This window comes from the organism of the source record quoted next, assembly GCF_019968955.1.
Source record: "MAG: Porospora cf. gigantea A chromosome Unknown PgA_NODE_13_length_79947_cov_347.407, whole genome shotgun sequence".
NCBI classification, from domain to species: domain Eukaryota; phylum Apicomplexa; class Conoidasida; order Eugregarinorida; family Porosporidae; genus Porospora; species Porospora cf. gigantea A.
Window position 1 is genome coordinate 69527 of NW_027151401.1, and position 10421 is coordinate 79947.

The following is a 10421-nucleotide window of genomic DNA, read 5'->3' on the forward strand; positions in this document are numbered from 1 at the left end:
ATATATGCAACGGCGCGTCTGGTGCCTCTTGCTTGTCGGCGTCAACGCTGACACCACCCCGTTTCCTTACACTTTGAGAGCCTCGCACAGCGCGAGTGCAACTACGGACGGTAACTGGTCTGACCCTGACGATAGTTTTGAAATGGCGGTGGCGTTGATGGCCGTATCGTCTCTCATTGGTTTTTGCGTAGTAACCATTGTGGAATCGTGCTGGGCAAAAGACATTGAAGACGCGAAGGATGAGTTGTTGAAGAGAAGAGCCATTTTAGAGGGCCTTCGGATCCTGTACGAGGAGGAGGAGTCCAGCTCAAGTGAGGACGCCCCGTCATTGGGCATGGAGCACGGAGTTCTTAACCTCTGGCAACCCAAAGAGGTGAAAAATCACGGCAACGCTCACGCAGTTCTACGATGTGCTCATTAACCTGGGTCAGCAAAAGGGACCTAACCCTGATCTGCTGCAGAGCGTTTCCTTGTCACTACCATACCTCCCAGGAGATCAAACACGGGTACCTTCTGAATGTTCAGAGGCAGAAACCGAAAGCGAAAATACGGTGTCTGAGTCGCCTCCGCCGCCAGTGTTCGAGACACTCAGACTATCTACAGTAGGTCGGCGTTCTAGCGGCGACCATGACCGTAACAGCGGTCGGCTGTTCGAATGGTTACTGCCGCGTCGTCGATCGTTACGATCGTCAGTCTGGACCTCCGAATCTGAGGACAGCGCATGGTACGAGGACCCCAGCCGGCCGCCCCATCCTCCCTCCTGTGCATGCTGTGCTCCGCGGTGATGGTAACTTAACAAAATCCAAGATTCCTGAGAAAGATGGGCTGTACGTATTCCCAACCTGTTGACGTTGCCGCACGTGGTGTATTTGAGATCCGGTGGAGGTCTTCGCAAGCTGCCCGCGCCCTTAATATCCCGGAGCCGTTACTTGCATTGGCGGCGCGCGCTCAAGCAGAGTCTCGAGTTGCCGATCAGGAGGAAATGTACGTCGTCGACTTTACGCAGATGCTGCAGGAGGCAGTTTCTCTCGGCCATAGCACTATATGTCAGGAGTCACTCAACTGGCTGATATACTCCAGCAGAGGGCTTGAGGATAGGGCCTATGAGTTCGACGCCGTCGTCAACACTCTTAGAGCGATTCCCACGCGTCCTTGGCTACGGGAGTGGCTGGCGGCGAGGGAGAGCTGCGTCGAGGCACGCGCCGCTATCGACGCGGCTTTGGAGAGACCCGTCTTGCCTGCGTCTCTCGCCAAGGAGCTCCTGGCGCATCTAGTGCTGGAAACGACTAGACTTGCTGTCATTGGGGAGGATCTAGAGTGGCTCACCGTGGTGGTGGCCGTCCTTCTTAGTTCCCCCTTAGGCAGGAAGGCCCTTGCCACGGTGCTGGCGCCACCATCGTCATTTGATCTGGAGTCGCCTAAGCGCTCCTTATCCCACTCCTTATCTCGCTCCAACCTGACCACCACCAAACCCGCCTATACGCGCACGCTCCGGGAGCTCGGACGGAACCAGGCCACTGGAGGCGCGCAGGTACTGCTTAACTGCGGCCGCCTGGGCTTCCAACTGGCTGGTGTCGTCTTTCGCCGTGTGGACTCGACATCGCACTGGAACCGAATTCGAAGGGAGATTCTCTCTGGGAAGCGGCTGCTCTTTGACCGCGACCGCCCACCGTCTGCGCTGCATGTCGCCATGGACCGTAACGGCGTTCGCGTGCATGCGTGCCCTCTTGTAGATATGGAATCGCTCCAAAAGGTCGTCCCCAGTCTTCCGGTGCAGTTCACTCGCAAGCAGTATGAAGTACTCTGCGGGTGGTCTAACGATGCTGGACTCTTCCCCTGCGTACCTAACACCAATGGAGTCAGCACGCTTTTCTCTCCGCGTGTTATTGTAGGCGATTCTCCGTTCCTCTCAGCAGAAGACGCCGTCGCTGTGTGCTTCATGTCTGTAGGGATTCCGGCAGACGTCTGCGCTACGTCGTCAGAGCAGTTCCAAAGCAATCTGAAACATGTGGGTACACGGCGGTGCTGCCACTCAGAGCAGGGCCTTAATCAAGTCGATCTCTGTCGACGATTCCTGGATTCGTCTGCCAGAGAAGCCTCTCCTGCGCTCCGGGTATATTGACTGGGTGTATCGGTATCGCATGGGCGGAAGGCCTGCCTCTGCGGATGATCTGGAGACCTTTGCGAAGGCACTACCTCGCGTGAGACCCTTCGTCGTGCACGTTACTCCTGAGGGGGTCTGTGCACGGGAGCTTCAGAAATGCCCTCGGATCGTCGAGTTCCACCTCGATTTGGCACGGGTGCTGGCGCGGGATCTGGACAAGCCAGTCGACGACGTGGAACTCTTCATTCCAATCCTAGAACATGACTTCTGTGAGGCGGTCGAACGGCATCTCGAGACGACGGTGGAGTTACTGGGGCACAACGTTGTCATATACACAGTCAAGGGACCTCCAACCTCATCGGAGCTGTCAACTCTACGAACTCGAGAACGGCGTCGCTGGGGAGGTCCTCTTTGGCAGCCTTCTCTGTGGGGTCCCGAGTACGTTATATTCCCGGCGGTATGCAGCTTCGACATCTCGGTTTCCGAGAGCGCGACGACTGTTGCGTGCGGGCATCTGCCTGCTGCTTTGGTAACACTGGTGGAGGCGTTGCTGAAGCTACCTATAAGTGAACTCGGCCCCGGAAGCCTCTCTGAAATCGTTGGTCATCACGGCCTCCATGAGAGCTGGACGATATGGGAATTGTACCTGCTATTGACCAGCGACCTGTCCTACGGAGTCAAGGGAACACCTTGCGCCAAGCGGTATCTCAAGGAGCTACTGGCCTGTCAAATCGTTACGAAGGCCATAAAGAAGGTCGCCCTGCAGGAAGCAACGCGTTCACGCGAAGCAGATTGGCATAACGTGGTGACGTCTGTGCTGGAGGTAGTCATGTATCAGATGTTCAGCAATGATGTGACGCAGGACCCCAACTTGGATTCCGCCGCAGAGAGCCTTTCTGTGGCCCTGTGGCTCGATGTCATCGTATGCGTCACGTTCTTGCCCGTTTTAACCTTCTGCCCCGACACGGTGGATAGACTGCTGGAGGAGCCACCCAGACGGCCATACTGCTTCGCGCAGTGCCTGGCTCACTATCTGGGTGTAGAGCTCAATAAACAATGCCTGTATCGGCTTTTAATGCACGATCCCAGCGTCGTCATTGATGACCGGGGTAGCATGGAGAACCAGCTGTATAACCTTCTGCACAAGCCACCTGCCCAACAATCTCGAAGAGGTAGTTTTAGCCGACGCCTCTCAGTTCAATACGAACATCGGAAATTCGCCGATGAACAGCCATTGAAGGAAGGCCACCAGTGCAACCAGTGGATGGGGTGTCCTCAACGAGCTGTCCCCCTGAGCGCCAAGGGTTTCAAACACTTGCATCTCTACGTTTCGTCAGAAATCAAACGTGTGATCTCCGCTGCGAACTTGACATCTGACACTATCGTCTCGAAGATCCTCGTTCTGAATCAAAGGTTGGAGTTCTGGCGTCCGCCTGGATTCGAACACGAGCTCACGGGCGACTCTCCCCGCGTGTCGGAGTCGAAGCAGGGCTGCTTCCTCGAGCTGCTACCTGTGATGCCTTGCCACTCCCTTGGCAACATTCGGTATGTTCGGGCGTTCATGTCCTTGCAAACTTGTCTGCACATCATCGTTGACTGGTTTGTCAACCCTCCAGGTCTTGATGACATCATCATCGCCAAGACAGCGTTGTCTCACTTGTTCAACCACCTGGTCCCTGTAGCGTCTCTACTTAGCGACTACACCAATAACCACCTAGTGCCGATGAGGCTGCTCTCGCAGTTCTACCTTGCCGAATCCTTGTGGCTGATATTCCGTGTACATGTAGACGCCCTCGAGGAAAAGCGGCCCGTCAGGCGCCGATCCCGACGCCTGACAAAGCCAAATATCCATCGTCGGAGGTCCAGCGCTCCACCCCCCAAGCTCACTACTGCGGTATCGGACTTGAAGGAGTCCAATGATGGCGTACTAACTCACTCCCGTGCGCTAGGCCTTCTCCTCACATCGATAGCTCTCGACGTGCGGCAGTCGGGACGCCCGGATATCTGTTTTGGCCGACAGGGATTGGCGGCAAAGTCCATGATGGCGGTGGTGCTAGCTAGAGAGGTGCGCATGCCTGAGCTATGTGCTTTGCTGGTGGACGTGGCGGCCAACCAAGCGGCTAGACTGAACCTGAAGTTGCGGGCGACTGCTGGTTCTATTGTAGACCAAATCGGACAGCATCTCTTAGGACTGGAACTCTGGGACTTTCCCGTCTGCGATGAGCTAGTGCTCAAGAACCCCTCTCTAGATCTTAAGTACGTTGGGTTGCAACCGCTGACAGTGGACCTGAAGCTGCACATTCAACGGTCCCGTATTAGTTCCTTCCATCTGGGCCATATGCCAGTACTGACGAGGATCACCCGTTTCTCTCAAACCCAGCGTGCAACTCAAAGCGCTTGGGTGGTCGGGCGTAACGAACACGGCTGCACGGGCTACCCTTCCGAGGCATTCCCTCGACTGGACCAGCTGCAGCTTCTCCCTCTTCCGGATACTGACGTGGCGGGGGTTGCTGCGGGACCTTCCATGTCGGTTGTAGTACGGCAAGGCGCAGTGCACCTGCTGGGGTCTGTCAGAGCGGTACACTCTATTGTCAACGTGGAGCAGGTGGCTATAGGCGACGGCTTTGTTGTGGCGAAGACATCCGATGGCGACCTATTCTCCTGGGGATGCAGTGCAGAGGGCGCTCTGGGGCTGGGTTCGGTAAAAAGCGCTTCCACTCCTCGCCGTCTCGCCATGTCCGAGTCCATTCAGCACCTAGCAGTCGGCCGTGAGCATGTATGTGCCGTCAGTCACTACGGTGCAATGTTCGTGTGGGGTCGAGCTGACGCCGGAGCTCTGGGGCTGAGCACTAGTCGCCGGGTGACCTTGCCAACACAGGTGTTTATTTTGGAAGTGCCGCTTGATGTGCCCTTGGCCATGTGGAAGGATGATAGCCGTGTACGCGAGCTCCGCCTGCCACCTGAATCTGAGCCCGTGCACATTTCAGCCCACAAATCCACCCTGTTTTGCTGCGTGGCTGCGTCCTACTACGACGAACCGCCACCTGACGCGTTACTATTCAGTCTGGTGGCATGCGGGGAGGATGGAACCGTGTGCACTGACATCTGCGGCAATGTATGGCTATTTGGCAGTTACGCGGATCAAGTCGAGGACCAGAGAACTGTCCTCCTTTCCACGTCCACCTGCAAGATCGCACTCGCCGCCTTCAACAGCCAGCCCGCAGCTGTAGCTGCTGGGAGGAAGGCCATCGGCGTGCTGGACGTGCAGGGATCTCTCTGGGTTGCGGGTAGCAATACGTCTGGCCTCTTGGGCTGTGGTGACCTGAAACGGTCTAAGCAGCTGGTGAGAAGCCCTGCCTTCGCTGGGCGCATTGTGACATGCATCAGCTTCTCCACATTCGCCTCGTGGGGGGCTGCAGTCGTTGGAGGAGTGTGCTTCGTCTGGGGGCGAGATTCACCAATAGACACTCCGTTGACCTGGAAGCCCCAGGCTGTTTCCCAGTTCCCGATGCACCTTCTGGACATCCACGCCGGCGGGGGACACCTCATAGTGCTTGTCTCGCCCCGTTCAATACCGAAGAGTGTTCTGTGAACGTTATCTCAAAACCTATCGCTATCGACCCCACAAGTCGCAAATTTAGGAAGCCGAAATTTCTCAGAATGCCGCAGTTCAAGGTACATCTACGCTCGAAGTCCATCGACAGACCTAATCACTTCCCAGTGGTGGAGCACAATGAGCATTCCCCATCCAACAAGAAGATTTCGTCGAGAGTCATATTGTACTCGCCAATCTACAACAAGGGCACGGCGTTTTCAGATATCGAACGGCGTAAGATTGGAATTGAGGGGTTGTTGCCGGAACATGTCGAGACTCTGGAGCTCCAGGTAAAACGGGCGATGCGGCAGTACAATCGCTTTGCTGATCCTGTTGACAAGCATATCTACCTCAGTAACATTCGAAACCGAAACACGGTTCTTTTTTACCACCTAGTGGTCCAGAATCTTGAGGAAATGATGCCGATCATCTACACACCAACGGTAGGAGCTGCCTGCATTCAGTTTGACCACGAGTTCAGGCAGGCTGAGGGCATGTACATCTCGCTTCGCCATATGGGCCGCGTGCGCGATATACTTGCGAACTGGACTGAATCCCAGGACGGAAAGGTCGACGTGATCGTGATCACTGACGGGTCCCGCATTCTAGGACTGGGTGATCTAGGAATTAACGGCATGGGAATCCCCATTGGCAAGCTGAGTCTTTACGTAGCAGCAGGTGGATTCCATCCGGCGAATATTCTTCCCATCACTATCGATGTCGGGACCAACAACGAAACCTATCGGAACGACGAGCTGTATCTGGGCCTTCGCCAGCAGAGGTGCAACGACGATACTTTCTTTAATTTCTTCGATGAGATCACCTCCGCCATAAATGAGAGGTGGCCTGATTGCCTGCTCCAATTCGAGGACTTCTCCAACGACCACTGCTTTGCAATGCTGGATAAATATAGGAACAAGCTCCGTTGTTTCAACGATGACATCCAAGGAACCGGAGCGGTAGTTGCCGCAGGGTTCTTCAACGCGGTGAGACTCTCGGGCGTGCCGGCAACCGAACACAAGCTGCTGTTTGTCGGAGGGGGGTCCGCTGGAGTGGGCGTTGCCGACCAGATCGTGAAATGCTTTGTAGCTATTCATGGTCTTACTGAGGCGGAGGCCAAGGAGAGCATATACATGGCTGACAGCAAGGGACTCATTGGGAAGTCGAGAACTGACCTTCAGTCCTTCAAACGAGCTTTTCAGCGACACGACATCGACCACAACGGAGACCTTCTTGACCTGGTCCGCACATTGCAACCCACCGCCATCGTGGGTCTATCAGGTCAGGCGCAGCTCTTTGATCAGAAGATAGTGGAGACGGTAGCCCAATGCAACCAGCGTCCTATTATTATGGCTCTCTCGAACCCCACCAATAAAGCAGAATGCACTTTGCAAGATGCCATCAAGTGGAGCAAGGGCACGTGCATTCATCTCTCCGGCTCTCCAATGGGAACTGCCACTTATGACGGCCGCAACTACCCTACGAATCAGGGAAACAATCTCTACATCTTCCCTGGTTTAGGGTTCGGCACGTGGCTGTGCGAAGCCCGCACCATAACCGACAGCCTCGTGACAGCAGCCACGATCGCGCTGACGAAGTGCACGACCCCAGCCCACCTTGCTAACAACCAGGTATACCCCTCCTTGAGTCACATTCGAGATATATCTGCTGGGGTTGCGGCTACTGTAATTATGCAAGCGTACGCGGAAGGGCTAACGTCGAAGGTGTTACCATGCGACACCAACAATTTTGACGAGCTCCAGACCTTCGTTGCCAGCCAGATGTACTCCCCGGAGTATCATTACTGGGAGAGGTAATGTGAATACGATTAATGATCACTCGATACGCTGGTCCCTTTTCGACGGGGAATAGTCATGCACTCTGCAAAAAATCGCCGTGGGATATCGCGCTTCCGGGGCTGTGCTGTCGAGTCACGACGCGTAATGGCCTCGAGATTGTCGTTTAAGTAAAAAAACGCTTCCGAGCTGTGAGCACTATCCAAGTCACCGGAAGATTTCGGCGGACAACAGCATGCCGCGTGGCACAAGTCTGGCCAGCCGCATCGCAATGAAACATCCGGGCCGTTGGGAACTATGATTGGTCCATCATCGAGTTGCTCGCTGACGGATTCTTCGACACATTCGGAAGGAGAGGGCGCGGACGCCAGGTCAGATATGGAGACCTGATCGGACCTCTCGGACCTAGAACCCTTCTCGGATCTGGAACCCCGGTGTGATCGCGAGGGGGAGAGGTGGCGAAGGACTTCAGAGCGTGCCGATCGGCCGTCATCCTCGGAGAGGTGGCGAAGGACTTCAGAGCGTGCCGATCGGGCGTCATCCTCGGACCTCCGGGACCGACCTCCCTTCTTTCTGAGCAGGACTTCAAAGTACTCTTCGACACCGTCAATTCCCTCGGGCACCTTGGCCCCCAAGTCCACCTGCTGTGACTCCGCTATCAGGCGGTGCTCCAATTCCCGGCGATCGGGAATTCGAATCCACCAGGAGTAGGTCACGTACAGAAGGCCTTTCACCGGGCGCATTGCCAAAGACACGACTACCACTAGACTCCAAGGGATCAGACGTGCGGCGTACATGCTCACCTCAGCGAGGATGACCAGTAGGAGCTCCACCGATCTCAGCAGCAGCACATACACGAACGATGATTCCTGATCCGTTCTCAGCGGTAGCGTAGACGAGCGTTGTGGTTCGGGGAAGGAGAAGTCAGCATCCGGAGGCTGCCAGTCAATGGGTCCGTTTAGTTCGCCAAAAGAAGGCTCTCCTATCTCCCACATCGTCTGAGCCACCAGCGCCACAAAAATGGACTCGGAGTTATTGAGCACCATCGTAACAGCCATGTCGCGAATGTATGGTTGAACGGAAGTACGCAGCGCTTCCGGGTCAGTGCCAAAGGCAGCAGTGTACACCACCACAGCGAGGAGTCCTCGCAAACACCAGACAGGCACCATGACGAGCATCTGCAGCACACCAGAGGCAAGCGTGATCCACCCCAGCATGATCAGGAATCCAAGGACGGACATGCGGGCATCTCGCCACGACAAGGCATACCGCAGCTTTTCACCGACGGCTGCGATGTGGTGCGATGTGATTTGGAGCATCTGGAAGAGAAACCAGAGGTTCTGCAAGAGTTGGGTGAGAAGCGCAGAATTCTTAGCCTCTGCGAAAATCTGTGTCTGCCGCTGTCCTGCCCTACTGGAAACATTTTATAGTAGGATTCAGGGTCCTCAATGCGTACGGCCTGCATACCGAAAGGCGTTTCGAACTCGGAGAATGGCGCCGACTGACCACAATGCCTATGGCTGAAGTAGCCTAGACGCTCAAAGGTGTTCTCCTCCACCATAGGGTCGTTGCCGGACACGACGTCATGGAGTTGCAGAGGGTTCTGCAGATAGATGGCGCGACGCCCGCGAACGAGGATTCCACGGGCCTCATCATCGTGGATGGCGTCGTATTCTGGATGAACACCCAGGAGCCGCTCACTGGCATCACTAGACTCGGGAACTTTCCGCACCACCGAAGACGACTCGGGTATGCCGACGTAGAGAAGAGACAGCGTGAAGGTCAGCAAACCGAGAGTAGTCGGGACCTGGTGAACTGAAACGAAGAGGAGGCCGTATAGTAGTACAACATGAAAGGCCAGAAGTAGGAACACGTAGCGAGTCGACTGGTGCTGATCGCGGTTTTTACGAATGCTAGACCAGTGGAAGCACCAGCGGAACCACAAAGGAATGGTGCACAGCGCGTTGGCCATCCTCAAAAAGCCAGCTTCGAAGCTCTGCGGGTCGAAGTTGGAAGGCTGCTGCCAGTACTGTAGCGGCACCGTTGACAGCGACCTGATCCATGCCGGACTGACGTACTTTTCCACCTGGATGTGCAGGCTGATATAGCCTAAGGTGAAAGGAGTGTACCGGCAACCCGCGCTTTGAAATCCCACCACTGGGCGCACCCACTTGCGTAGGGGCCTCTCTGACCCTGGCAAGTAGAGTTGGAAGTACGCGGTAGCGCCGGTACGGAACTCCTTGCCCCGCAGTAGAGTTGTCAGAGGAATTATGACCCTTCCGTAGAGGCCGTCGGTGGGAGTATTGTCCTCGGCCTCGTTCATCGCTCCTCCCACCGGAGACTTCTGACGCCTGTGCTTAGTGGTGTTGGGCGGTCGCTGTGTGAAATCAGACAGACTCTCACTGGACTTGGGCTGCTGATAGCGGAGCAGAATACGTCCATGACTACATCCGTGGTAGTGGTGTACATGTCTGTGAAGTGGTACGTGCTCCACTCACCTAACATCAGAATGTCGCTCCAGTTGACTGCGTGGGAGACACGAGAGCTGCCAAGGGAAATCTCAACCGATGACGACTGCGACGTCTCGGCCTCCAACGTGGCACTGACACGCCATCGAGCCCGTTTCCCCGTTTCGTCTGCGTGCCGGGCATTTCGGCAGAGGGAGAACGCTCGTATATCGCTAAAGTGCACCCGCCCTATAGGGTCGCTGGTTTTGCGAGGCGTGCCGGTCTCCGACTGGACGTGCCGTTCCCGACGCGCCTTTAGAGCGGCCACGAGATTGGGAGACGTCTCCGGAGTGCGTGGCATGCCACACCAGGGAAGGTAAGCAGGGTTGTGCTAGGTGCGTGAGCCTCCTGTCAACTCACAGATATCGTGTCCTGCCGAAAGGAGAACTTCTGGCTGATCAGCTTTAGCGTTGTGTGAA

General features: G+C 55.8%; 3 protein-coding genes across 6 annotated transcripts; 2 read left to right on the forward strand and 1 right to left on the reverse strand.

Moving 5' to 3' along the window:
• Positions 1 to 4: 4 nt before the first annotated feature.
• KVP18_001329 (uncharacterized protein) lies at positions 5 to 5696 on the forward strand (the record flags this gene model as incomplete). Of its 3 annotated transcripts, XM_067951241.1 has the most annotated exons (4): positions 5 to 373; positions 402 to 602; positions 923 to 2008; positions 2037 to 5696. In XM_067951241.1, the coding sequence occupies 4 exons, from the start codon at positions 5 to 7 to the stop codon at positions 5694 to 5696; spliced, it is 5316 nt and encodes a 1771-aa protein (XP_067812789.1). The 3 variants fall into 3 exon arrangements, with proteins under 3 accessions (XP_067812789.1, XP_067812790.1, XP_067812788.1); XM_067951242.1 differs by lacking the exons at positions 5 to 373; positions 402 to 602 and having other exon boundaries at positions 821 to 2122; XM_067951240.1 differs by lacking the exons at positions 5 to 373; positions 402 to 602; positions 923 to 2008 and having other exon boundaries at positions 2142 to 5696.
• A 68-nt stretch (positions 5697 to 5764) lies between these two features.
• On the forward strand, positions 5765 to 7516 carry KVP18_001350 (uncharacterized protein; the record flags this gene model as incomplete). Its single annotated transcript, XM_067951284.1, has 1 exon — positions 5765 to 7516. The coding sequence occupies one exon, from the start codon at positions 5765 to 5767 to the stop codon at positions 7514 to 7516; it is 1752 nt and encodes a 583-aa protein (XP_067812829.1).
• Positions 7517 to 7527: 11 nt separating this feature from the next.
• On the reverse strand, positions 7528 to 10303 carry KVP18_001321 (uncharacterized protein; the record flags this gene model as incomplete). 2 transcript variants are annotated; one of them, XM_067951224.1, is made up of 5 exons in its annotated part: positions 7528 to 8883; positions 8910 to 9169; positions 9197 to 9872; positions 9899 to 9966; positions 9994 to 10303. In XM_067951224.1, 5 exons carry the CDS (start codon positions 10301 to 10303, stop codon positions 7528 to 7530), a joined length of 2670 nt encoding a protein of 889 aa, XP_067812775.1. The 2 variants fall into 2 exon arrangements, with proteins under 2 accessions (XP_067812775.1, XP_067812776.1); XM_067951225.1 differs by having other exon boundaries at positions 7528 to 8835; positions 8910 to 9872; positions 9899 to 10303.
• Between the last annotated feature and the right edge of the window lie 118 nt (positions 10304 to 10421).